Genomic DNA, 26,096 nt, shown 5'->3' on the forward strand with positions numbered 1-26,096 from the left:
TCCCTGTTTGCTATCCTTTATTAAAGGGCCCACATCCTCATGGGACTCCAGCCAAACCAGTCAGGTCCCCCAAATATAGCAGGAGGCCTGGAAGGGGAGGGGAATGACTTATGATCCTACCATGCCTCCCTAGAAACAGAAACCACCACAGACAGACAGACAGACAGACGGACAAGGGCTGGGGAGAACTTGCCTCACTCTCAGTCCTCTCCCCCTTTCCCCTGCCCAAAAAGAAAGTCAAACACTGGCTACGCAGCCCCCCAGCCCCCCACCCCACCCATAGCAGCGTTTGTGGGACACACTCCCTTGCAAGGGATGGCCCCAAGGCAGCTTCCTATCTCTCTCTTCACTTTGGTTTGCTCCTGGCAGCTCCGTGCCCTCTTCCTTTCCTCAGCCTCCGGCTCGGTCTCCCCCTCGTCTTCTATCACCTACCCAGACCTTCTCTCTCATCTCCTGGGCCTCCCTGCCCCAGCGCTTCTGGGGAAGCAGCGTCTCGGGCGTCTTCCCTTCTCCTAGCAAGGGGCCCCACCAGGCCCTCTACCCAGGATGTGGGACTCACACAGCCGCCCCACTCTCCTTGAGGTCAGGGGCGGAACGCTGCCGTCTCATTCGTGGGGGAGTAGTGTATGGGGGGTAGCGGGGCCCTGGGGGCCGCTGGGCTGGGTAGGGTTGGGGTGGCTGGGGATAAGAGTTGTGCTTTTTGGGCTGGAAGTGCTGGGGTTCAGGCTGTGCAGAACCCGCTCCCCGGGATCGGCCCCCTCCATCCAGGGAGTTCCTGCGGGGATGGTGGGACCTTCGGGGACTCGGAGGCCTGCGGGCAGGGGTGGCTGGAGGGGGAGTGACCTCCTCAGGGGGTTGGGGTGGAGTTGGAGCCTCCCCGCTCCCCATCCCTGGCCAAGACTCCCGGTGCTGGGGGTTGCTCTTGAAGGGGAAGCGTAGCTTGCAGTCGTGAGGGGGCACAAAGCGGGCTGGGGGCCTGCGCAGCCCCCCGCCCCGGCCCCCAGAGCCCTGCAGTCCCTGCAGCCGTAGCTGCTCCTGCTTGAGCCAGCGAAGACGACCACGACGGAAGGCAGGGTCCTCCTCCATGAGCCGTGACACCCGCTCCCAGCTTGACAGTGGTGGCGAGGGGGGCCGGGCTGACGGCATGCGGTCACTGGGGGCTGCCTCCTCTGCTGCCTCTGATCCTTCAGGCGGGGCCCAGGGGACCTCACCACCTTCTTCATGCTCATCCTCATGATCCTGGGAGGGAGGAGTGAGAGAAAAGGGGAAGGGATGTGAGGAGAGCTGAATCCTCAGGACATGTGGATTCAAGAGGGACCTGGAGTGGCTGGATGTCAAAGGGTCCAGAGAAAAGCCTGGAGATAAGGAAGCTCGAAAAATAGTGGTTTAGGGCCGGGCACGGTGGCTCACGCCTGTAATCCCAGCACTTTGGGGAGCTGAGGCGGGCGGAGGTCCAGAGATCAAGGCCATCCTGGCCAACATGGTGAAACCCCGTCTCTACTAAAATACAAAAAAAAAACTTAGCCGGGCGTGGTGGTGCGCGCCTGTAGTCCCAGCTACTCAGGAGGCTGAGGCAGGAGAATCGTTTGAACCTGGGAGGCGGAGGTTGCAGTGAGCCGAGATTATACCACTGCACTCCAGACTGGCAACAGAGCGAGACTCCACCTCAGAAAAAAACAAAACAAAACAAAACAAAATTGCACACTTCATATCAGTGGGTCTTAGACTTCACTGTACTTCAGAAACACCCAGAGCTTATTATAAATACAGATTTGTCCCCAAAGATGGGGATTCAGTAGGTCTGGGGTGGAACCCAGGAATCTGCATTTTTTTTTTTTTTTTTTTTTTTTTTTTTGAGGTGGAGTCTCGCTCTGCTGCCCAGGCTGGAGTGCAGTGGCGCAATCTCGGCTCACTGCAAGCTCCGCCTCCCGGGTTCACGCCATTCTCCTGCCTCAGCCTCTCCGAGTACCTGGGACTACAGGCGCCCGCCACCACGCCCGGCTGATTTTTTTTATATTTTTAGTAGAGACAGGGTTTCACCGTGGTCTTGATCTCCTGACCTCGTGATCCGCCTGCCTCGGCCTCCCAAAGTGCTGGGATTACAAGCGTGAACCACCGCGCCCGGCCGGAATCTGCATTTTTAATTAGCAGCCTGGTGACAGTGAGGCATGTGGTTCATAAACGATATTGAAAAACACTGTGCTATACATCAATGCAATTTTTTCCAGACTTGGGGAAGGTTAGGCTCTGAGATGGAAGGTTCAGACTCCTAAAGGGAAGAGCTGAGGGAGGAGAGAAGGGAGGGAGAAGGCCGGGCCTACCTGGGCCAGGGGGATGACCCTCTCCATGCGGAGCATGCGGTCCCGCAGGGCCTGCAGCTCCCGGTCCTTGCTGCTGTTCTGCAGCTTCACCTCCTGCAGAATCCCCGTCAGCTTGTCGATGTGGGCCCGGAGGTCCTCCACCTCCGCCCCTCGGGCTCCCTCCTCACTGCCACCACCACTGCCAGCTCCACCTCCTTCCTCCTCGCCTACAGTGTCCCAGACATCCCGGGCCACAGCCCTCCAGGCGTCTCCGGGGCCCTCTGGCTTGCCATAGGTGCGACACAGCTCCCGCATCTTGAGGGCGGCCAGGGCCTCAATCTCAGCCCGCCCATGGCGGAAGTCAGCCAGGGCCACCTCGTAGCAGATCTCCTTCACCGCCTGCATCTTCAGGTCAGCCATGGTGGCCCAGCGGGGGTCTTTGCCCTGTAGCCTGCGTCGCTGGGGGATCTGATAAACCCTGCGAGGGGCCCTGCGCTTGCCACTGCTGGGCAGACCACAGCGTTTGACAATGGTCTGGACTGTGGTGGGCGGCAGCTGCTCCCGCAAGGAGGAGATGAGCCTCCAGCTCTCTTCACAAGAGCGCTTGTCAGAGTCATCCCCGCTGTCCGAGTCCGCATACTGGGGCCAGAGAAAGAAAGAGGAAGAGAGGGCTAAAGACATCCAGAGCCCACATGTCTTGGCTCAGTGTGTCCTCAGGACGCTGGAAAGACGCCCATCAGGGAGCCTGGGTTCAAGTCCTGCTCCACCCCAACAGCGCACCCTTGGGCAGACTGCTTAACGCTTCTCCTCTAGACAACAGAGATAATGACGGGATCTACCTCCCAGATCCATTTGGAGTACTTAGAACCATGGCTGGCACCGAGAAAGTTACCGTAAGTATCAGTTGTAGCTAATCAAGTGTGGAACTTTGTGCAAGACTTAAAAGACCATTGAGGGGTGGTGGCTCGTGCTTGCAATCCCAGCAAGTTGGAAGGCCAAGGCAGGAGGATCACTTGAGCCCAGGAGCTGAAGACCAGCCTGGGCAATGTAGTGAGACCCTCATCTCTACAAAAAATAAAAAATGTAGCCAGGCATGGAAGTGCACACCTGTGATCCCAGCTACTCAGGAGGTTGAGGTGGGAGGACTCTTTGAACCCAAGGAGTTCGAGGCTGCAGTGAGCTATGATCAGGCCACTGCACTACAGCCAGGGTGGCAGAGCAAGATCCTTCCTCAAAAACAAAACAGAAAGTCCATGGCCGGGTGAAGTGGCTCATGCCTGTAATCCCAGCATTTTGGGAGACTGAGGCAGGCGGATCACCTCAGGTCAGGAGTTCAAGACCAGCCTGGCCAACATGGCAAAGCCCTGTCTCTACTAAAAATACAATAATTATTAGCCAGGCGTGGTGGCACATGCCTGTAATCCTAGCTACTAGGGAGGCTGAGGCATGAGAATTGCTTGAACTCAGGCGGAGGCTACAGTAAGCCGAGATCATCCCACTGCGTTCCAGCCTGGGTGACAGAAGGAGACTCCGTCTCCAAAAAGAAAAAAAAAAAAAAACACACACACAACAACAATCTTAATACCAACACAGGTGGTACTTGGATATGGTGAAAATCAGAAACTTGGCACGAGAAACTGGAGTATGGGAAGTCCTGTTCAACTGGAGGAATCTTCCTTCCTTCCTCACAATGGATTCCTCCTGTAGTCACATCTCTGTCCTGGCTTTTTCCTCTTGGACCCTTCCCGTTACCCCCATGCCCATTTCCCACTCTGGCTCAGCAGTGAACACTGCACTCAGACTCAGGCTTGCGGCTCATCTGCCCGTCAGCCCATCCCCAGCCCCTGCTGCCCCTCACCAGTCGCTGCTGCTCCAGCAGAAGATCAGCTTCTTCCTTTTCTTTCCGGTACTGATTCTCCAGATCCTGCAGCCTGGGATTGGACAGGGAGGGAAGGAAGAGCAACCTTGGTGAGGTATCTGACAAGAGGAGAACACGGGCCCAGAGGCCTGGGAGGTACGGCCTAGACGGCCATGGGGCATGTGGGTATCCGCCTCGCACCTCTTCTCCATTTCCAGCTTGATGTCGATGCCTTGCTGCTCCAGCAGCTCCTTCTGGGCAAAGTTCCAGTCAACTGGCTCAGAGGGCGGTCCTGGGGGTGGGGGGACCCCTCGTTCCCGTTCCAGCCTCGCCTGCTCCGGGTGGTTGAAGCGGAAAACATGGTTCTTGCCCATCACAATCCTATTCCCTAGAGATGGGAGGAGGGAAAAGTAAACTCACTCCCCAACAGCACCAAACCCATCCCTACACCCAAGGCATAGAGAATCTGGCGCAGGGGCTATGACACCCTCTCCTCCGTCATCCCAAGTCTAGGGCAGTCGGAGCCCATGCTCCCCTGGCAATGTAGTGAGACCTCCATCTCTACAAAAATAAAAAATGACAGGAATAGGACCAACCCCATTCCTGTCAACCAAAGGGAATTGCGAGAGCTTGGCATCCTCTTCCTGCTCCCTGGGGTGGAAGGAGAAACCAAGACCTGACTCCTTGACCTTCACTTCCCAGTTCCTTCTTCATATCCCCGTGCTATTTCTGACATATTTCAGGGTCGTCCTCTAGGATGCACCCAGAAGGCCCTCCCTTGAGACTTCCTACACACAGCCACGCCCCAGAACCCTCACTCTGCGACACATCTTCTACCTGACTTCAGCACCAGCGGCTCCGTCACAAGCTTCCCATTCACGTATGTCTCAGCTCCTTCACACGGCTCCAGAGTGACCACCACTGAACGGAGAGGCAGAGGAAGGGGAAATATTAGACCCTGGAGGAAGGTGGGTCATGGTCACAGATTCCCACCTTGCCTTGCCCCGAAAAACCACACATGCACCACCAGTCCCACCCCCAGTACCTGTGGGGGGTGCCATGGCCCCTCTGGTGGCAGGCAGCACAGGAAAGGAAGAGCAGAAGGAGGGTTAGAGCCCCAACTACAATTCCCAGAAGCCTCTGCAGTGGCTCCTGACTCACCCACCTCTACCTTCCCCAGCAGCAGCTTACAAAACCAGTAATTGGCAAAAGGATTCATTCCTCATGTTTAACTGCTCAGAGGCCCTGTCATTTCTGCCTTCCAGATGTCCATTCCTACCTTTCCCACTGACATTATCCCTGGTGGGGCCTGGGCTCCTCCAGCAGGCTTCTAGCCCATCTCTCTGCCTCATGCATCTTGCAAACTGCCACCTGACTCATCTTCTCAAGCCACAGCTGACATATGACGAGAAAGTCAACCCAACCCAAACATGCATCAAGCTGCTCCTCAGTACAAATCACTGAGCCTGCCAGTTTCTGGGACATGAAGATGCACGAGGCAGCTCCCTGCCCTCGAGGAGCAGTGGCCATTGCCACAGAGGAACCCTGGTATCCCAAAGGCCCAGGCTCTGTAGCTCCTTAGCCAGGGATGCTGAACAAGTCAATTTAACTTCTGTGATATTCTATAAGATGGGATAATGAAGTCTGAATGAAGAGTGGTTAGAAGGCCCAAATAAGTAAACCAAAAAATAACATGCAAACATGTGTTTTATTATTATAATACTTATACTAGAAGTAATAGAGAAACACGGAAACTGGGATGAACTATAATATCAGGCAGGGATGGGGACAACAGATGCTGCTGGGAGAACAAGGAGAGCAGAGGACTCAGCTTAGGAGCAGAGGGAGACAGAAGACCATGGGGAGAGAGGCAGCCAAGGGCATCACGGTGGGTCGGGGAAACGGCAGCAGCAGAAGTGGACAGCGTGGGGGTGCCATCTATCCCCACCTTTTCTTCATTTCCCATCATGCCCCAAAATTCATTTATTGATTCAAATCCAGATATACCACACTCAACTATCTTCCAAACACTATTTTATTAGGTCTCAGAAATACAGTGGTGATATAAAACAAAAAATCCCTGCTCTCATAGAGCTTACTTCTATCTGGTAAGACAGACAATAAACAAGATAATCTAAAGTCATTTAATCGTGATGGATGGCTTTTTTTTTTTTTTTCCTGAGATGGAGTTTCACTCTTGTTGCCCAGGCTGGAGTGCAATGGTGCGATCTCGGCTCACTGCAACCTCTGCCTCCTGGGTTCAAGCAATTCTGCCTCAGCCTCCTGAGTAGCTGGGATTACAGGCATGCGCCACCACACCTGGCTAATTTTGTATTTTTAGTAGAGACGGGGTTTCTCCATGTTGGTCAGGCTGGTCTCGAACTCCTGACCTCAGGTGATCCGCCTGCCTTGGCCTCCCAAAGTGCTGGGATTACAGGCATGAGCCACCATGCCTGGCCAGATGCCATTTATTAAAACTAAAAGAAGAGGGGAAAAAAGGCATTGAATTCTATTAATATTTTTAAAAGCAGATAATCTGAAGTCCTCCTAAAGAAGGGAATAGGGTTGGGCGCAGTGGCTCACGCCTGTAATCCCAGCACTTTGGGAGGCCGAGGCAGGTGGACTGCTTGAGCTCAGGACTTTGAGACCAGCCTGGGCAACACAGTAAAACCCTGTCTGTATGGAAAGTACAAAAATTAGCCAGGTGTGGTGGCACAGGTCTGTAGTCCCAGCTACTCAGGAGGCTGAGGTGGGAGGATCGCTTTAACCTGGGAGGTTGAGGCTGCAGTGAACCATGATCATGCCACTGCACTCTAGCCTGGGTGACAGGGCAAGACCCTGTCTCAAAAAATAAAAATGAAAATAAAAATAAAAAAGGAGGGAATAGGTGTTATGCAGGGAAAGTGGGGCTGGGTGAGAAGGCTGCTCCAGCTTGGCCCAGGCAGCCTTACCCTGAACCCATGATAATCTGACAGTCTAGGGCAAAGCTCACAGCACAGCCCCTGGTGCCTGCCATCCTGTGTCTGAATCCAGTTCTGCCATTTTGTGTGGTCTTTTGCAAATCACCTAACCACCGAGAGCCTCAGTTCTCTCACCTGTGAGCTGTGTGAGAAAATGCGGACGCACGGAGTAGATGGTCAGTAAAAACCATTCTTTTACACCCATACCTGTCTGTGCTGCCCCCGTCCTCTCTGCCTGTCTCTGGCCAGGTCTTAAATCTGCTGTTAAGAACTGAGGCCCAGGCTAGGCACGGTGGCTCATGCCTGTAATCCCAGCACTTTGGGAGGCCGAGGCAGGTGGATCACGAGGTCAGGAGATTGAGACCATCCTGGCTAACACAGAGAAACCCTGTCTCTACTAACAATACAAAAAAATTAGCCGGGCGTGGTGGGGGGCAGCTGTAGTCCCAGCTACTCGGGAGGCTGAGGCAGGAGAATGGCGTGAACCCGGGAGGTGGAGCTTGCAGTGAGTCGAGATTGCGCCACTGCACTCCAGCCTGGGCGACAGAGCAAGACTCCGTCTCAAAAAAAAAAACAAAAAAAAAACCCAAGGCCCACAGGGACTAAACCATCACAATCCCCACCCTTGGCAGCACAGAATCACCGGCTGCCTCTACTGTGACTCATGTCAGTCTTGTACACGGGTGTCATCTCCCCGCACTGTAGCTCCTTGCCCGTGGGCTGGCTCTGCTGAGGTGTATTTTTGGTGGCTTGCATGGCTTTCATATCTCCCCCAGCAAATGGCTTGAGGCAGCCGCATAACAGGAACTTGGCAATAACTCACTGGGCTGAACTGATTCAACAGCTTTCAACCCAAAATGCCGGAAGCATTTGCTGTCACTGAGGACTTGAACCAGACCAGAACAACTGCCTTGATTGGCTGACCCTGAACCACATGGAAACCCAACAGGTATGTCTTTTTTTTTTTTTTGAAACAGAGTCTCGCTCTGTCACCCAGGCTGGAGTGCAGTGGCGCAATCTCAGCTCACTACAACCTCCACTTCCCAGGTTCAAGCAATTCTCCTGTCTCAGACTCCTAAGTAGGTGGGATTACAAGTGTTAGCCACCACGCCCAGCTGATTTCTTTGTACTTTTAGTAGAGACAGGGTTCCACTATGTTGGCCAGGCTGGTTTCAAACTCCTGACCTCAAGTGATCCACCCACCTCAGCCTCCCAAAGTGCTAAGATGACAGGCATGAGCCACCACACCAGCCCCAAGAGGTATGTCTTAAACCTCACTGTAAGACGCACGCGACAGCGTCTTTTGTTATTTTTTAAAACGTGCTGGCCCGGTGCGGTGGCTCACGCCTGTAATCCCAACACTTTGAGAGGCCAAGGCGGGCAGATCACGAGGTCAGGAGATCGAGACCATCCTGGCTAACACGGTGAAACCCCGTCTCTACTAAAAATACAAAAATTAGCCGGGCATGGTGGTGGGCGCCTGTAGTCCCAGCTACTCAGGAGGCTGAGGCAGGAGAATGGCGTGAACCCGGGAGGCGGAGATTGCAGCGAGCCGAGATCGCGCCACTGCACTTCAGCCTGGGTGACAGCGAGACTCCGTCTCAAAAAAAAAAAAAAAAAAGTGCTGACTACACGCCCCACGTCCCTTGTCCCCTGGAAGGTGTTAGGCCAAGCATTCCTAGGTCTCTGAGGCACAACGCACACACCAGATCCAAGCTGACAGACAGCACATGTGTACCATGTCCTTCCTCCCTGCCCAACTCATTTTCATAGAGACTTTGCCTGAGCTTACGTGAACCCAAATCATTCTATCTTTTTTTAAGTGTCAGAACTAAAACAAACTGGTGACCTCAAAAATACACCTCAGCAGGTGCAGTGGCTCACGCCTGTAATCCCAGCACTTTGGGAGGCCAAGGTGGGCGGATCACCTGAGGTCAGGAGTTCAAGACCAGTCTGACCAACATGGTGAAACCCCGTCTCTACTAAAAATACAAAAATTAGCCTGGCGTGGTGGCGCATGCCTGTAATCCCAGCTACTCAGGGAGTTGAGGCAAGAGAATCACTTGAACCTGGGAGGTGGGGGCTGCAGTGAGCCAAGATCATGCCATGCACTCCAGCCTGGGGGAGACAGCGAGACTCCATCTCAAATGAAAAAAAAAAAGGCTGGGGGCAGTGGCTCACGTCTGTAATCCCAGCACTCTGGAAGCCTGAGGCAGGCGGATCACCTGAGGTCAGGAGTTCGAGACCAGCCTGATCAACATGGTGAAACCCCGTCTCTACTAAAAATACAAAAATTAGCCTGGCGTGGTGGCACATGCCTGTAATCCCAGCTACTCGGGAGGCTGAGGCAGGAGAATCGCTTGAACTCGGGAGGTTGAGGCTGCAGTGAGCCCAGATCGCGCCATTGCACTCCAGCCTGGGCGACAAGAGCGAAAACTCCGTCTCAAAAAAAAAAAAAAGAAAAAGAAAAAGAAACCTCGGCAGTCATAGCTGGATAGAAACAGGTTTTCCACAGGGATAAGTTCCAATATTCAAATACAGGTTTTTATTTAAAAAGGACCAGAGTGCTAGTTTTGGTTAACAAGATCAAGAAGGGCAGGGTCTTCTCTTCAGCAAAATCCCACCCTCTGGCTCACCAGTGTCCCATTTCTACCTTAGAACCCTCACCAGTGCCTGACCACACAGTAGTCTGCCTTCTCAGGGTGGGTGCAGAGGGCCAGGCCTGTGGTATTCCTCCATTCATACCCATGAGCCCGAAGCCCCTCTGAGGACAAGGCCACATCCCCTCTTTATATGGCTGCACTCCCTGGTGCCCGACCTAGACCTCTGTGTTCAGTGTGTGGGGTGGAACATGGGGCCTCTCTCCCTGTCTGGCCTCTCTCACCCCCTCAGCCATTACCTTCTCCATCTGGCTGGGGGATGCTCCGGAACAGACAGTGTTGCTCCCGAATGAACTGTCCGGTCAGCTTGATGTCCATATCTACTTGGCCGACCCTGGGGAAGCAATGGCCAACGTCTGTGAGCATGTGCCAGACTTTAACCAAGCCCCTCCTGAACACCAGTTTATCCAACTCAATGAGCCAAGCCAATTACTCCCACTTCACAGATGAGGAAGCAGAGGCTCAGGGAGGTGAAATGGCTTGCCCGGGGTCATTCAGGTGGGCAGTGGTGATGCTGGGATCTGAGCCCAGGTCTGCCTGACTCTGAAGCCATGCTCTTAGTCACCATGCTATACAGCAGGCTCACCAACTTCTCTTGAAGCTGGGAGAGCATGCAGGGCTGTGGAGGCAGCTGTTTAGAGATCCGAGGTATCTCCAGGGACCACCAGGGAAGGAAGCAATGTGGCTAACCCTCAGCAGCCACACCCCAAAAGTAGAGGCTGCCCCCCAGGCCGCTGGGTACATGCTACCTGGGTACATGCAAACCTGGGAGAAACGGGCACCCTCAGCCACAGGCCTCCACCCGTCCTTAGGCTGATGATCCTGAGAGCTCACTCCCTACCCATGATGATTACCAAGGACAGCCACAAATGCCTGTGGTGGGAGGGGAAGGGCACCCTCACCCCTTTAGGGGAGGCACCGAGCCCCCAGGACTTCATAATACCAGCCCAAGGAGCCACATGCCCTTAGCTGCCCCCTCAACCGCACAAACCAGGCTGTGTTTCCCTTCTCGCCCCCCCAAGGAAGGCCCCACCAAGGGAGGCCAAGGCAATGGCATCAGGGTCTAAGAATGCAGGGGGTCTATATTTCCCAACTCTCCTGCCCCAGTAAACAAGGATGTCTCGCCCTAACCAAACTGGCAGGTGGAGGCAAGCCACTGAGCAGGAAGGCTCACCAACTTCTCTTGAAGCTAGGAGAGCATGCAGGGCTGTGGAGGCAGCTGTTTAGAGATCTGAGGTATCTCCAGGGACCACCAGGGAAGGGAGACACCAATGTGGCCAACCCTTGGCAGCCACACCCCAAAAGCAGAGGCTGCCCCCCAGGCCACTGGGTACACGCTACCTGGTGATGCCATCTTTGATGTGGTAGAGCAGACACTCAGACATCAGAGGGTCTTCGTTCAGGTTCACCAGGTGGGGAGTCTAAGCGGGGAGAGAAAGGTGGTCAGGGGAGCCAGCCGGGGGGGCTATGGAAAGGAAGAAAGGGAGCAGTGGGAGGAAACACCCCTCCAGGCCTGGCACTGCCAGCTGTACCCCCTCACTCTGGAGAGCTCTCCTGCCCTCTGTACTCCTCCCATCGTCATCCCTCCACCCTGATGACATTCTTTAGTTCCCACCTCTCACACCAATCGCCTTCGGGACAGCCTGATCCACCCTCTCCTCACACAAGGGGCCTACAAAAATTGCCCCACCCATCCTGCTGCATCCAGGTCAGCAACCCTTCCCAAGGCCTGTCTCTTCAGAAGCACCTCGACCCACCAGGCTCCCTGACCAGAAGCTCCAGACCCCCTGCATTCTCTTCTTCCTCCCTATATTCCTCTGTCTCAGGTCCCATCATTTCTTTCCTCAAAATGTACCTTGCAGCTTCTGGAGAGTTGGGGGAGACTGAGTGAGCAGACTGGTACTCCCCACCTTTCATCAACCTTGAATTTCCTACATACATGAATTACTTTCACAATTTAAACATAAAAAGTGTCACTTCAACTCAAAAGCAAATGGAACAAACATGTTTCTTGAAGCAGACTCCCTGACTCTTCCCCAGTGACTACCCCTCCCTGGGCTGCTTCACCTCAAGACTGGGTCCCTACAGCACCCACCTGGGGCTGTCCCTGCCTAAGGCCCCCGGCCAAGTCCATCCTGAACACCTGAGTGATTGTTAACGCTGCTCTGCGCTGAAAACCCGGCCCATTCCCTTCTCCCAAAGCACCTTCTCCTGACTTGTTTCTGTTACAACAGCCCTGCCCTTGCTGGGCAGTACTCTGGGTGGCGTACAGGCCATGCTGCCTCTGTACCCCCATTCATGCCACTGCTGCCACGCCTGGGGAAGTCTCCCTTCCCGCCAGCTGCTGCCCCACCACACACCTGTCCATCCCTCGGCACCACCCTGCCCCAGGCCCACCTGCCTTCCTGCCACCCCTCAGGTCTCCCAGCTTCCTGCCCACACATTGCTATGGCCATGTCTTTGCTTCTCTGCTGAGACCTCTCCAGCTGGAACCCCAGGCCCACTGGACTTGAGCCTACTTTTTCCCCTGGCATCCCTGGGCCTCCTCCATGTCCTGACTCCAGTCCACCTGTCCAAGCCCCGCTCCCAGGCCTCTCTCCCGGACTCTGTACTTCCACTCAGCGGACCCCTGACCACTCCCTCCGAAGCAGGCCTCCTGTATCCCTGACTGCCAATGTCCCCAGCAACAGCCCCCCTCCCGCCCCGCCCCCACCTGCCAAAATCATTCACTTCCTTCACGTTCCTCCCAGTCTGTCTGAAATGCAACTTCCTCCAGGAAGTTTTCCTAAGCCTTCCATCAGAACACAAGACCCCTGCCTCTGCTGCAGAAGGACTGACTGTGGCCTTTCTACCTCACCCTGGTGAAGCGCTAGGCGGGGTACAGAGATGAGTCAAGCCCAGGCACTGCTGTCCAGTCAGTCAGGAAATGAGAGTCAGTTAGGGGAGGTGAGGCTTGGCGTGGAAACACCATTACAAGTGGGAAACGGATGCCTCATGGAGGAGTTTCTGATTGTCTCATGCCCTTGCTTAAGTTCATTTATTCATTCATTTGTTCCCAGGGGGTTGAGTGCCACTGTGTTCTGGGAGGGACTCACATGCAAAGAGGAACAAAGTGAAGAACTACAGGATTTCAAGGGGATCAGGAGGACTTAACGGAAGGGTAACACGGGAGCCAGCCTTTGAGGATGAGGAGGGCATGGACATGCACAAGGAAGAGCGCTCCGGGTGAAAGCAGCCTGGACAGAAGCACAGAGGCAGAAAGCACAGGGTACAGAAGGGAAACAGCATGGAGTCGAACCTCTATTTCTCTGGGAGCCACCTAACACTCAGAGCCCAAACCTGTGTCCCCAACAGGTGTCTGTGTATCTTGTGCATCTGCCCTTCACCCAAGTGCTCCAAGGATCACTCCTTGAGGGACTTCTCCTGAGGGACTCCCATGCCCCTCCCTACACTGCAGTGTCAGGCCTGCTCTGGGACTGGCAAACACCGATGGGCTCCGGAAGCAGAAAGCAATCTATCCCTGGGGAGAGGGAACACGATTTGAGGCGGTGCTTTTCAACTTTTTCTTCAGCCCTATAACTCTTTGTTCAAAATGAAACCTTCTCTAGGAGCCTAGGACATCAAGCAGATAAGCAAGAAGCGCTCAGGCCCAGGCTGGGGGTGAGAGCCCCAGGGTCTGGTCCTGTCCCTATCCTCAGCCCCTGAGAAGGTAGCTCAGAACCAGGTTTAAATACCACTGATTTAAGCAATCCTTAGCCCCGGCGGTGGGGGTCTTCGCAAGAGGGGGCTCCCTCCAAGACAAACTGTAGTTTTTTCCTCTAGGACCCAACCACTCCGTATTGGAGCTACTCACACCTAACCCATTTCCCCCATGAGTCTAACAGTTCACTCCTCTGGCTTCAGACCACACGGCTTTTAAACATGAGAATAGTTCATCCTCACTACCTTGAGAAAAATGTAAAAGTGAACTACCCTAAGACACCTTCTCACCAATCACACCGGCAAAGAGAAAGTCTTACTAAGCCAGAATGTGGAAAAAGGTGAGGGTAAATGGGCTCTCTTGTATGTTACCCTTGGGAGTATAAATTGGTATGGTTCAAAAAATTAGCCGGGCGTGGCGGTGGGCGCCTGTAGTCCCAGCTACTTGGGAGGCTGAGGCAGGAGAATGGCGTGAACCCAGGAGGCGGAGCTTGCAGTGGGCAGAGATTGCGCCACTGCACTCCAGCCTGGGAGACAGAGCGAGACGCTGTCTCAAAAAATAAATAAATAAAACAAAATAAAAATTAAAATAAATTGGTATGGTTATAATCTTCAGAGGGCACTTTGGCAATATAGATTAACATCTTTTATTTATTTATTTTTTTTGAGATGGAGTCTCGCTCTGTCACCCAGGCTGGAGTGCAGTGACACGATCTCGGCTCACTGCAAGCTCCGCCTCCCAGGTTCACACCATTCTCCTGCCTCAGCCTCCCAAGTAGCTGGGACTACAGGCGCCCACCACCACACCCAGCTAATTTTTTGTATTTTTAGTAGAGACGGGGTTTCACCTTGTTAGCCAGAATGGTCTCGATCTCCTGACCTTGTGATCCCCCCACCTCTGCCTCCCAAAGTGCTGGGATTACAGGCATGAGCCACTGTGCCCGGCCCATTATGAGTTCTTACTATATTCTCCTTGGGCCAGGGGTTGTGGCTCACACCTGTAATCCCGGCACTTTGGGAGGCCGAGGCAGGCAGATCACAAGGTCAGGAGATTGAGACCATCCTGGCTAACACGGTGAAACCCTGTCTCTACTACAAGTACAAAATATTAGCCGGGTGTGGTGATGTGTGCCTGTAATCCCAGCTACTTGGGAGGCTGAGGCAGAAGAATCGTATGAACCCGGGAGGCAGAGGTTGCAGTGAGCCAAGATTGCACCGTTGCACTCCAGCCCAGGTGACAGTACGAGACTCCGTCTCAAAAAAAAAGAACTCATAATGAAGGCTGCCTCTGAGAGGGGAACTTAAGGGTAGGAAGGATGGAGAGTTACTTTTTTTTTTTTCTATAACAAAATGCTGTAAACTGAGAGACATAACTTTTCACTGTACACACCTTTTAGAACTATTAGAGTGTTCTCTCTGGTGTGTATTACCTTTATAAGAACAATTAAAACAAGAACCCCCTCCTTTGGTCTCCAGGCTTTGGCAGGTGGCATCTCTGCAAGCTCTCCAAGGAAGAAACCTCCACCCCACCAGTCTCCCCACTCCTTTCTGCTTTTTCTCCATCCTTGCAACCGTGGTGGAAGCGGCCCAGCTCCAGGTATACAAAGGTGGCTGGAAGCCATGCTGAGGGCATCTGTAGCCCCTCTTTCCACCGAGGTGTGGCTGGGTCCCAGAAGAGTCTGGCTCCCTCAGAAGGACCCCAAAGCCCCAGACAAGACCCCAGACAAGCAGCCTGGCCTGCTGCCCACAGCTCTCTCACTCCCTCACTGTGGCTTGGGCCAGGCAAGACAAAACCCCTCTCCTCTTTTCAGAACAGGGGTTCAGTGATCCCTGCTTGCTTAGTCCCCCAAATGGACCTGACTTTACAAAATAGAGAGAAGCCTTGTTCTGGTAACCCATCACCTCTTCCAGGCAGCCCCCAGTGATCCTGTCTGGCTCAAAGCACAGTGTATCTGACTTAGGGCCTGATCCTCTGCTGCTTCACACCATGGTCCAGACAGGCTGGGCTGGTTCCCTGGTGGAACTGGAAGTTCAGGCTCTGCTCAAACTGGCCTCTGCACCATCTCTTCATTGGTATACACCAGTACAGTGGTACTGGCTCCCTATAGCCAGTGTCCTTTCTGACTGGTCAGTTCCTGTGCCGGATGGTTATTAATATTTGGGGTATCATTTCTGCCTCCACCTGAGCCTGACCTCTCCTGCCCTGCTCCTTCCTTCCTTTCAGCAAAGATTTATTAAGCACCTAAAACCTGGCGGCAGACACGTGTCAGGCACTGGCGTGTCCCACTCACTCCAACACATACCCCAGGCTGTTCAACCTCATGTTGGCCCTACTCCTCCATACCCCCTAAGTCTTGTCCATCTTTCAGGTTCCACTTTCCAAAACACCTTCTCTAGGAAACCGGTTGCGGCATAGCTCCAAGCTACACGGGTGCCTCCATCTATAACCAACCTCTCGCTGCACTGGCAACCACTGTCTTACAATGTAGTGCTCACGCCTCCTCTATTCCCTTTAGTCTTGTCTTCCCAAGTTATCCTTTTGAAAAACAGATTTCTTTAGCTATCTTTTTGAGTATGCACAGAATACAAAACGCAAATGATACAAAAGCATGCACAGTGCCTCAGTCTCTATCCCAACCAACCTCCGATTTCCCAGGTCCTCTCCCTCTCCTGAGGCTGTCAAGTGGCTGGAGGGAGAAGGCAGGGATGACTAGACAACACAGAGAGGAGGTGGCAGCGGAGGGGACAGAAATGATGGAGGGACAAGCCGGGGACCTCAAGGGGAGTGATCAGGGACAGCACTCACTACCCTGCACCTGCTGCCTCTTTTCTAAGCATCCAGGGAGCTCTCTAGGCCTCCTCACCCGATTCCTCACTCACCTTCTTTGGAGAGAAGACGCCCACAGTTCCCCCATCCTCCCGGACAGCCACCCCCATCTCAGCCAGCAATGCTTCTCTGTGGGCAGAGGAGAGGCAAATGTCAGTCTTACCTTCACTGCCCGTGACCTCCTTCCCTGTGGGGCCTGACCTCCCTCGCAGCCTCCAACTCCTCCCAGGACCCCAGCTGTCGGCCCTCACACCTCTCCATCCTCAGGGCTTCTGTCTTGCGTAGCTTCTCCTCCCACGTCTCGTTCAGCTCAGCTATAATCTTCTCTGTCTCCTGGGGGTGTAAGGGTGGGTAGGTTTCAGGATGGTCTGGGACAAGCAGACCCACGGTAGGGACAACCTACCCTGTGGCCATGCTACTCCTAGAATTCCTTCTTTCTCAAGCTTGACTTTGGAGAAGTAAACTCCCAGGAACGCCCAGACCCCCAGCCCTTGCCAGCTCCAGCTTCCCACCTGCAGCCTCTCCATGGCTTCCTCAGGCCCAATCTGGGGCTCCGTGTTGGGGGAGAATGACGGCTCCAGCTCCCCATTATGTGTGGTGGGTGATGAGGGTGAAACTGGAGCCGGGGGAGATGACACAGCTGGCAGGGCGCCTCTGACACTCCCTTCTTCCGTCTTCAGGCCTGGGAGGGAGATAGAGGAAAAAGAATGAGGCTAAGGAAAGGAGCTGATGAGAGACATCCAGGAGACCAAGAGCTTCACAGAGGACCAGTCTATAAGGACTACAGAAGACCGCTGGTCAGCCTCCTACCAGGCAAGGAGCCCTCCTACTACAGCCACGACAAATGGGCACCCAGTCTCTCTGCTTTAATTCCAGGGGTGGAGAGCTCGTTACTGAAGGAGGTGGCCAGTCCTTTCCACTATTAGATGACTTGCACCATCAGAAAATTCTTAGGTGGGGTTAGGTGTAGGGGCTCACATCTGTAATCCCAGCACTTTGGGAGGCCGAGGTGGGGGGGATCACCTGAGGTCAGGAGTTCGAGACCAGCCTGGCCAACATGGTGAAACCCCATCTCTACTAAAATACAAAAATTAGCCTGGTGTGGTGACGGGTGCCTGTAATCCTAGCTACCTGGGAGGCTGAGGCAGGAGAATCGCTTGAACCCAGGAGGCAGAGGTTGCAGTGAGCCGAGACCACGCTATCGCACTCCAGCCTGGGCAACAGAGCATGACTGTCTCAAAAAAAGAAAATTCTTAGCTGGGCCGGACGCAGTGGCTCACACCTGTAATCCCAGCAATTTGGGAGGCCAAGGCAGGCACATCACCTTAGGTCAGGAGTTCAAGACCAGCCTGGCCAGTCTAGAAACCTCTGTGTCGAACTTTTCTTTTTTGAGATGGAGTCTCCCTCTGTCACTCAGGCTGGAGTGCAGTGGTGAGACCTTGGCTCACTGCAACCTCCACCTCCTGGGTTCAAGCGATTCTCCTGCCTCAGCCTCCTGAGTAGCTGGGATTACAGGCGCGTGCCACCACACCTAGCTAATTTTTGTATTTTTAGTAGAGGTTTCACCACGTTGGTCAGGCTGGTCTTGAACTCCTGAACTCAGGTGACCTGTCTGCCTTGGCCTCCCCAAATGCTGGGATTACAGGCATGAGCCACTGTGCCAGGCTAAAACCCCCATCTCTACTAAACATACAAAAATTAGCCAGGTGTGGTAGCGGGCACCTGTAATCCCAGCTATTCGGGAGGCTGAGGCAGCAGAATTGCTTGAACCCAGGAGGCAGAGGTTGCGGTGAGCCAAGATCGAGCCACTGCACTCCAGCCTGGTGACAGAGTGAGACTCCGTCTCAAAAAAAAAAAAAAAAATTCTTAGCTGTGTTGAGCTGAAACTGGCCCCACGTCATGTGTGCTGGTGTTTCTAGTTCTGCCCTCTGAGATAAAAAGTCCTTACTGCTTTCTCTTCTGCAAGAAAATCCCTCAAATGTTGGAAGGCAAACATCCTAGCTACCTTATCCTTCTCTTTCCAAGAACACTCATATTCCCCACACTGTGCCCCTCAGCACCCTATCCTCAATGAGATGATCTCAAGACTGAATGCAGGGTCCATTCCTGACCCAGTCAACATGGATTACACATCCTCTGATTTGGACACTATTTCCATCAGTGAGGCTGAGGCTGACATGCTAGAAAGCACTCCACTGAGATCTGTTAGGCTATGGTCCACTTCGACTCTGACGTTTTGCAAGAACTTCTGTCAAGAAAGTTACCCAGTAGCCTAGCCTCTTCTTAACAATTTACTGTTTGACCTGTAAGTATACATTGCCATTTTTTCCTGTAATGGTCATTTTATTAGTTCCAGGAACCTGACAGGTCCCTCTGGATCCTGATTCTCCCCTAGAAATTAGTCTCTCCCAGCTCTGTAACATCTGAAGACATACGTCCCCTCTGCACATCTGTGTCCACGTCACTGAGCACACGAAGGGTTTCATAGTGCATCGTCCCTCCCTGGCTCCAGGACTGGGCAAAGGCAAGTGAGGAGGGATGGGGTGGGCCAAGGGGCATCCCTGAGCTGCCCCTCCCTGGAACCTCGACCTTCCAGAGCAGAGGCTGACAGTCCCTGAGCCATCAGCAGTTCCCGCAGCCGGGCTACTTCCTCCTGCAGCTCTCTAATCAGCCGGGCATTAGGGTCCTCATTGATGATGGCATTGCAGCGGATCTGCTTGGTGCGGTCAGCATACCTGGGTGACAGAGGAGCAGGGTCGGTGAGGCCTGGGGGCAGGGGACCCTTGGTCTGCTGTTTCTCCTTCTCCCTCTCCCAGGTCTCAAGATATTGTGGCAGGGCTCCGGCATCTCCCCCGTCTCACGAGCAGGGTCCTGAGCAACTCGCATCTGAACTCCTGGCACTTTTCCTATTGCTGCCCCATCCCTGCTAGAGCCAGAAGCCCCACCTGAGGGTGCTGAGAGTCTCCTCGTAATTGATGTCAGCAGGGCTCAGGGCTGCAATCATTGCTGTGCGTGAGTTCCCACCTGTGAATGGAGTGTGGGGAAAAGCTTTAGCTGAGGGAGGGGCTAAGAAAAGTCAGACCAGGTGATGGGGCTGGGGCCCACTGCCCAGGCGGGGGTCTTATAGGGTCATGGTCTGATGTAGGGGAATCTAGGGTGGTGGAACTAACAATGACATCTGGTTATGGGAGGGAATGAGGTCAGGGAGATATATCTGCAGGACAGTCACAGAAGCATGGAAGGGGGATGAAGTCTGCAGTGCAGCAGTGGGTGTAAGATCAGGGATCAGGGATCAGGCAGGGGTCATGAGTAGCCAGGTCAGTGAGACCCTTGGCTTGACAGCAGGGTATGGCCTTGTTCTCAGCATCAGGAAATCTTCAAAGGATGTTCCCTTTGAAGCGTCAGGGGGAGAAGGAAGACAATGGGATTTGGGATTCTCGGCATAGCATGGGGATTTGTCAGACGTATCGAAAGAGTTTGTGGGATGCGTCAGGGTCGGCAGAGAGAGAGGAAGAGGCCCTCACCCAAATTTTCCTTGAGCAGCCAGGTGAGCACAGAGTCCCTGTAGGGGATAAAATCCGACTTCCGCTTCTTTGATTGCTGGGGGATAAAAGGGGGAAGGAGGTTAGGGTGGGTCACCCCCCTTTCCCAAGCCCCTTCTCTTTCCAACACCCAGGTCTCACCATATCTGCAAGGGCCGAGATCACCTTCCCTAGTGTAGTCAGGGACTTATTGATGTTGGCTCCCTCCTGGAAAAGAACGAGGAATGTGGGGATGAGACCCTCCTCTCCCAATCTGATCCACTTTCCCTTCCTACCTCCCCAGTGAGAGTCTCAGGTTCTGACTGGAGACCTCCACACACAGCCCACAACACTGCCCCACAACAAACCACCCTCTGAAGCCCCCTCACCTTCAGGCGCATGCCCCGGGCCCCTGAGGAGTCGGCTCGCTCACTCCCAGCAAGGTCCACCAAACTGATCTTACTGACCTGGGGTCAGAGGAAACAGGCAGGAGATAAGGTGCGGGTGGGGGACGGGGCAGGCAAATCAGGGAAGCACCCAGCAGGAATGTGGGCAGCTGGCAAGGGCTAGAGAGAGCCAGGAGGAGGCGAGGGAGGAGGCCAGGGGAAACAGAATACGTGACAACAGTGAGACGGTGGTTACTCACTCAATTACAAATAGCTACAGGCCCACCGCAGGCATGGACAACGGACACACAGGGGATCCAGGCCCTGTCCTGGGTCTCATAAGAACAGCCGGGTGCGGTGGCTCACGTGTGTAATCCCAGCACTTTGGGAGGCTTAGGCGGGTGGATCACCTGAGGTCAGGAGTTCAGGACCAGCCTGGCCAACACGGCAAAACCTCGTCTCTACTAAAAATACAAAAAAATTAGCCGGGCCTGGTGGCACACGCCTGTAATCCCAGGTACTTGGGAGGCTGAGGCAGGAGAATCACTTGAACTCGGGAGGTGGAGGTTGCAGTGAGCTGAGATCGCACCACTGCACCACTGTACTCCAGCCTGGGTGACAGAGCGAGACTCTCTCTTAAAAAAAAAAAAAAGACAAGCAAACAGTAGACGGGGACAGACTGATCTGATGGAAAAACAGGGTGGGGGTGGGGCGCGGTCACGGAAGTCCTGAGGAGGCACTCAACCCAGCATGGGCAGGGAGGGCCCAAGACCCTTCTACCATGTCACTGTCCCTGTTGTCAGGGGAGGTTGGGTCCGGCGCGGGAGGGGGGGCGATCCCACCTTCTCCGAGTCCAGCCCCGTGAGCTGGTCATGGCAGCGCTGTGTGAAGACGATGGTAAAGACGGCATGGGAACGGCTGCTGGTCTCATTCATGTTGGTGGCAGCCACAGTCCTTAGGGGCAAAGGAAGCAGTCACTGGATCCTGCCTCTCACCTTCCCGACCCTGGCCCCCTTGCCCTCTGCTCCATCAGCCTGCCTCACCGTGCTTTATTTCCACAGTCCATGAGGTCAGCAATGTCTGCGTAGGAGGTCACAGCCAATTTGGACAGGTCCTGCACGTAGGGGCCCAAGATGGGGTGCTCCCGGACCCGCAGAGAACCCCGACTCTTGGGGTTCAAGAGGTCTCGTACCCGCTCACAATAGATCTCCATATAGCTCACCTGAGTGGGAAAAGCAAATGAGAAGTAACAAAACTAGCAACAACAATGACAACGAAACTTAATCTGACTCCATTGGACATGATCCAGGTGACTGCAGCTAATACACAGTGCGAAGCATTTTGCAGATGCTAGCTCAGCGACCTGCCCAACAAGCCAGGATGTGCATCCGATCATTAGCATCTCCCAGATGAACATACGAAGCTGAAGGATAGAATCACTGCCCCAAAGTCACAGTCAGTAACCAGCAGAGCCAGGATTAGATCCCAGGCTGTCTGATTCCCACGACGGCCCTCAGCAGTCTGGACCCCTCTCAGCCTCGCCACCATCGAGACCCAGGCTTACCTCCACAGAGTAGGATAGCTGAGCACTCTGGTTCTCATTAACGCGAGAGAAGAGGTCCTCACAGAGCTGGAGGGGGACACGGAGATACAGAGAAGCTCCTGTTCAGGGCACACCTGAAGTGTCCAGCCACAGGCCAGGGCCAGTCCCAAGTGACCCAATTTAACCCTTGCCACAGCCCTGAGGGAGGGGTTATTCCCATTTCACAGATGGGAAAACAACCTCAGAGAGGTTCCCACTTGCCCAAGATCACAGGCTAGCATTCAGCCAGCCAGGGTGCAAACCCCAGGAGTCCTGACTCCCAAGCCTGTGTGCCAGGTTGCTATGCTGGACAGCCAGGGACAATTATGGTTAACTCTGTTATCCCAATGGGCATTTCTATACTTAACACTCTGCTGGTGGTACACAAGCCTGCAGGAGAGCTATACTCACAAATTATTATGAAACCGAGTAAAATAGTAGTAAGTTGTAAAACTGGCGCTCGAACCCAAGGCTCACTGATGCCAAAGCCTTGCTCTTCTCACTGAGGCTCATTGCCTCTGATAGGGGCAAAGACCCTCCCACCCCAGAGGGTTGTCCAGCTTGCAGTCAACCTCTATCTCCCACCACCAATGGCCTCAGAGCCAGGTCTCTGTTCCATAATCCTTAGACCCTGGGCCTTCCTTCCTCAGACGGCAGCTAAAGATGCTCCTGCCCTGGCTGCCCCACCAGGTCCTAGGCGTACCTGGGGCACGATGCCCTGCTGCCCTGGCTCCTGCCGTCCCATCATGGTATAGGATTTCCCAGCCCCGGTCTGCCCATAGGCAAAGATGCACACGTTGTAGCCTTCAAAGGCGTGGAGCAGCATCTCTTCTCCAATGTCCCGATACACTTGCTGCTGAGATGCAAACTGGGGGTCCTCCGCCTAGGAGAAAGTGGGGGCAGATAAAAACAGAGGAACCCTGGATGTCTTTATCCTTCGTGTCTCTGTCCCAAGGGTCTTGCTTCCATCACTGATGATTCCCCAAAGGACCTGTGTGCCCTCTCACCCTCATCATTGTCCTTATCACCCCAAGGATCCTATCCAGCCCCTGCTAGTCCTAATTACCCCAAGGGATTCTGCCTTCCTGTCGAGGCCTCAATCATAGCCTAAGGGTCCTACCACCCCCCACCCAGGATCATTCTCCCAATTCAGCTTGACTAATTCCCTGAGGGTCCTATTTCTTAACATGTCCCCTCCCCAGGATCTACATCCACTGTCTCTCACTGCCTTGCTCTTCCCCCAGCCCAACAACCCACCGAAGTGTGTGACCAGTAGGAGTAGTCAAAGGTGAAGCTTTTGGGGGCATCCTTGCTCTGCTTAGGGTTGATGATGGCTGAGGGGCAGGAGAGGGTAAAGGAAGGAAAGTCAAGGTCAGGTACTCCCAGTCCCTGTCCATACCCCCACCAGCCCCTGGAATCCAAGCATCCCACTCCTCACCACTGTCCTGAGTCATCTCTCCCCTTTAATATTCCCCACCCCCTCCAGCCACCAAAGCTAATTTTGGCTTCCTAGGACCCGCCCCCACTGAGCTGCCTCCCTGGATTGGGCAATGGAGGGCTCCAGGCCAACATTCCCCCTCCCAGGGACTGGGAACACGGGAAAGGCCAGCCTGCCCCAGCCCCCGCCCTTATGACTAGCACCTGCTCTGTGCCCAGCATAACCCTCCTCTTAGTTTGGCCCAGCAGGACTGGCCTGTGTGGTGGGCCCGGCTGGGCCCGGCCTTCCCTGCCTGTGCCCAGCCAGGCCCCGGGGACTCACTCACAGGTGGTGTTGCCCTGCATGCTGACCACACACTTGGCATCCTGGCTGGTCTCGCGGGCGTTAAAGGGCCGAACCCTCACTGCCACTTTCACTGAGGCACCAGCCATGGCTCCAGACACTCCTGCCCTCCTCAGCTGGAGGACAGAGAAAGGAGTGGTGGGGTCAGAACCACTGCCGGGACCCAAACATTGCCTCCCAGCTTCTTCCCGGAACCAGTCACTTCACATCTCCCCCAGAGCCACCCAGCCTCTCAAGGACCCAGCTCTTATTCCCTTGGCTTTCCTCCCAAATGTCACTGTCTTGAGAGACTCCCAAAGGTATTTCTGCCTCTCTCCCCAGCTATATACCAGCTTGCAGGAACCCGGGCGGTCTCCCCCAGAGTTACCTGGCGTCCTGGCCCCAGACCAGGAGGGATGTATCAGTTCTGGCTGCCACCGGCCCTCGTAGGGGGAGCCCCATTCTACTCCTGGGGCCTGGCCACACCAGCTGGGGCTCTGGGAGATACCCTGGTTGTGGGGGAAGAGTTGTTAGGAGGCACCTGTGGTTCCAGAGACCTGTCTGGGGTTCCCAGGTTGGAGGCCAACGTTATGGGGGGAATAGTAGGAAAAGTACAGACAGCTGACCCTCTGGAGTGGCTGAATGCAATGTGAATCCAAGGGCAGGGACGGTGATATTTTTATTCCTTGTCACTTGCAAATGTACTGAACGTTCAGATAGAGGACAGAGAGAGAAGGAGACTGGACAGAGGGCAATTCAGAGAGAGGGGCACATGGGCAGAGACATGAGGGTGGCGGGAAGAGAGAGAGGGGGGCAGAGTCACAGACACCAAGAAAATTAGAGAAATAAGACAAAAGGCAAGCCTGAGGTCATGCTATGAAAGAAAGAATGGGAGAGGAAAAGAGGAAGACACACAGCACAGCAAACACAAAGTGTTAAAGAGGCAGGATGGGGAACTCCGGGGCCAAAGCATAAACTGGGAGCCCAGAAAAGAGACCAGAGAGGAAACTGCAAATGCAAAACCTGTCCTAAAATTCCCCCACAGGGTCGGCAAGGGAGAATCCAGTTCCCACCTGAGGCCCACAACCTCCATACACCAGGCCGGTAGTGTGGATGGGCAAAGTCCAAGGACTTTAGGTAGGGCCCAGGACTGGGATCCACAGGGCCAGCTGTGCGGGCTCTAAGCCCCTTGCCCAGCCCCCAGCACTTCCTCCTCAGGATCCAGGACAATGGGCAGGGGAGGGTGGGGTCATCCTGTAGCCATCAGACCAACCCTCAGGGCTCCACCCTTGGGGCACCCAGAAATACCTGTGTTTGAGGGTAAAGGGTCCCTGGGGCCTCCCTGGAAGGGAGAAAGAAAAGGAAGCCGGCTGGCTGGTGCCAGCCCCAGCCTGGGGCTAGTGCTATGGCGTCCACTGCCCTGGGGAAGGTGCCAGGCTGGAGCCCAGGAATGTGGGTGATCGGGTGCCCACACCCTGGGAGGAGAGGCTGAGCAGCCCACGCCCACGGACAACAGGGAGGAGGACCGCGAAAAGGGATAAGGGATGCTGAGCCCCCTCCTGTGGCCCCAGTGGGCCCCAAACTCCTGTCACACTGGGCCTCCCCTCATCAGTCTTCCTGGGCAGAGCATGGGAGGGTGAGGGGCTGGTCTGTCCCAGGACAGGAAGGGAGTAGCTGGAATCACAGAAGCTGGCTCAGGAAGAACACCCTGACCCCCTAGACCCTGACCAGGGGAGGGAAGGACACTGGTGGGGACAAGCGATGGTGACGCCGTTGCTGCAGCTAATGGGACAAGGAATGGGGTGGCACGGCTGGGGGCCAGCGGGGTAAGGGAATAGAGGTAGGGACAGGGGTCGGCCGGTGCAGCTGTGAAGCAGCCGTGGGGTACAAGGAGGATACTGGGCGGCTGGGGTGGGGCCAACCGGCCCGAAAGCGGGTCTTGGGCCACCTGCACCTTGCCCACCAGGCGGTTCTCACACAGGTCCCCGCCCGGCCTCTTAGGGCGGCCATGCGGACCCGTCCTCCTGTCCAGCCAGCCGGCGGCCGCCCGGGCCTGGCACCTCTCTGCGCCTCCGCGGAACAAACAGCACATGATCCCAGCTCTTGAGCCTAGATCGCGCCGCCGGACCCCGGCTCCCCGCCCCCCAACCCGGCACATTCCTCCGCGGGCGTCCCTTCCCTCCCCCTTCCCCAGCCCTCACCTCGGCGCGGCGGGGCTCCCGGAGCAGCTCGGCGGAGACGGACAAGCTTTCCGGGAAGCGTGAGGCGGGAGCGGGAAGGATCCGGGGCCGGTTAGGAGCTGCCCCCGCCCCTCGCCGGGTGCCCGGGCGGCGGGCGACGGACTCGCGCCCCGGGGGCGGCAGCAGTAGCAGCGCCAGCGGCCGGCGCCCGCCCGGGCAGCGCGAGCTGGGGCGGGAGCAAGGGGCGGGGGACGCGCGGGCGCGCGCGGAGGGGCGGGTGCGCGCCGTCCCGGGAAGGATCCGGGAACGACCCGGGCTACTCTTGTTAAAGGGGCAACGCTCCCGGCCTGTGGGGCCCAGCGAG

General features: G+C 55.1%; 1 protein-coding gene across 1 annotated transcript; it reads right to left on the reverse strand.

Annotated features, from left to right (window-relative positions):
* Positions 1-26,035, reverse strand: KIF1C (kinesin family member 1C). The gene is made up of 23 exons (XM_055255768.2): positions 25,754-26,035; positions 23,941-24,061; positions 23,557-23,689; positions 23,051-23,127; positions 22,497-22,676; positions 21,776-21,841; positions 21,255-21,433; positions 21,054-21,165; positions 20,215-20,292; positions 19,988-20,053; positions 19,829-19,904; positions 19,250-19,328; positions 18,894-19,039; positions 16,817-16,986; positions 16,558-16,637; positions 16,358-16,433; positions 11,120-11,199; positions 10,018-10,112; positions 4,996-5,079; positions 4,360-4,546; positions 4,159-4,231; positions 2,322-2,939; positions 1-1,239 (listed from the first exon to the last, which is right to left on the reverse strand). Exons 3-23 carry the CDS (start codon positions 23,660-23,662, stop codon positions 556-558), a joined length of 3,312 nt encoding a protein of 1,103 aa, XP_055111743.1. The 5' UTR covers positions 23,663-23,689; positions 23,941-24,061; positions 25,754-26,035; the 3' UTR covers positions 1-555.
* Positions 26,036-26,096: the final 61 nt, after the last annotated feature.

Source organism: Symphalangus syndactylus, chromosome 20 (genome assembly GCF_028878055.3).
Source record: "Symphalangus syndactylus isolate Jambi chromosome 20, NHGRI_mSymSyn1-v2.1_pri, whole genome shotgun sequence".
In the NCBI taxonomy this organism is placed as follows: domain Eukaryota; kingdom Metazoa; phylum Chordata; class Mammalia; order Primates; family Hylobatidae; genus Symphalangus; species Symphalangus syndactylus.

Bases quoted from the DNA above. Each gene is read 5' to 3' on its own strand.
- KIF1C (XM_055255768.2), bottom strand. From the start codon at position 23,662: ATGGCTGGTGCCTCAGTGAAAGTGGCAGTGAGGGTTCGGCCCTTTAAC. The intron at 16,434-16,557 runs GTGTGAGGGCCG...CTCTGCCCACAG, and splicing joins GAAGCCCTGAGGATGGAGAG to AGAAGCATTGCTGGCTGAGA. The intron at 10,113-11,119 runs GTAGCGTGTACC...TTGCTTCCCCAG, and splicing joins ATCAAAGATGGCATCACCAG to GGTCGGCCAAGTAGATATGG.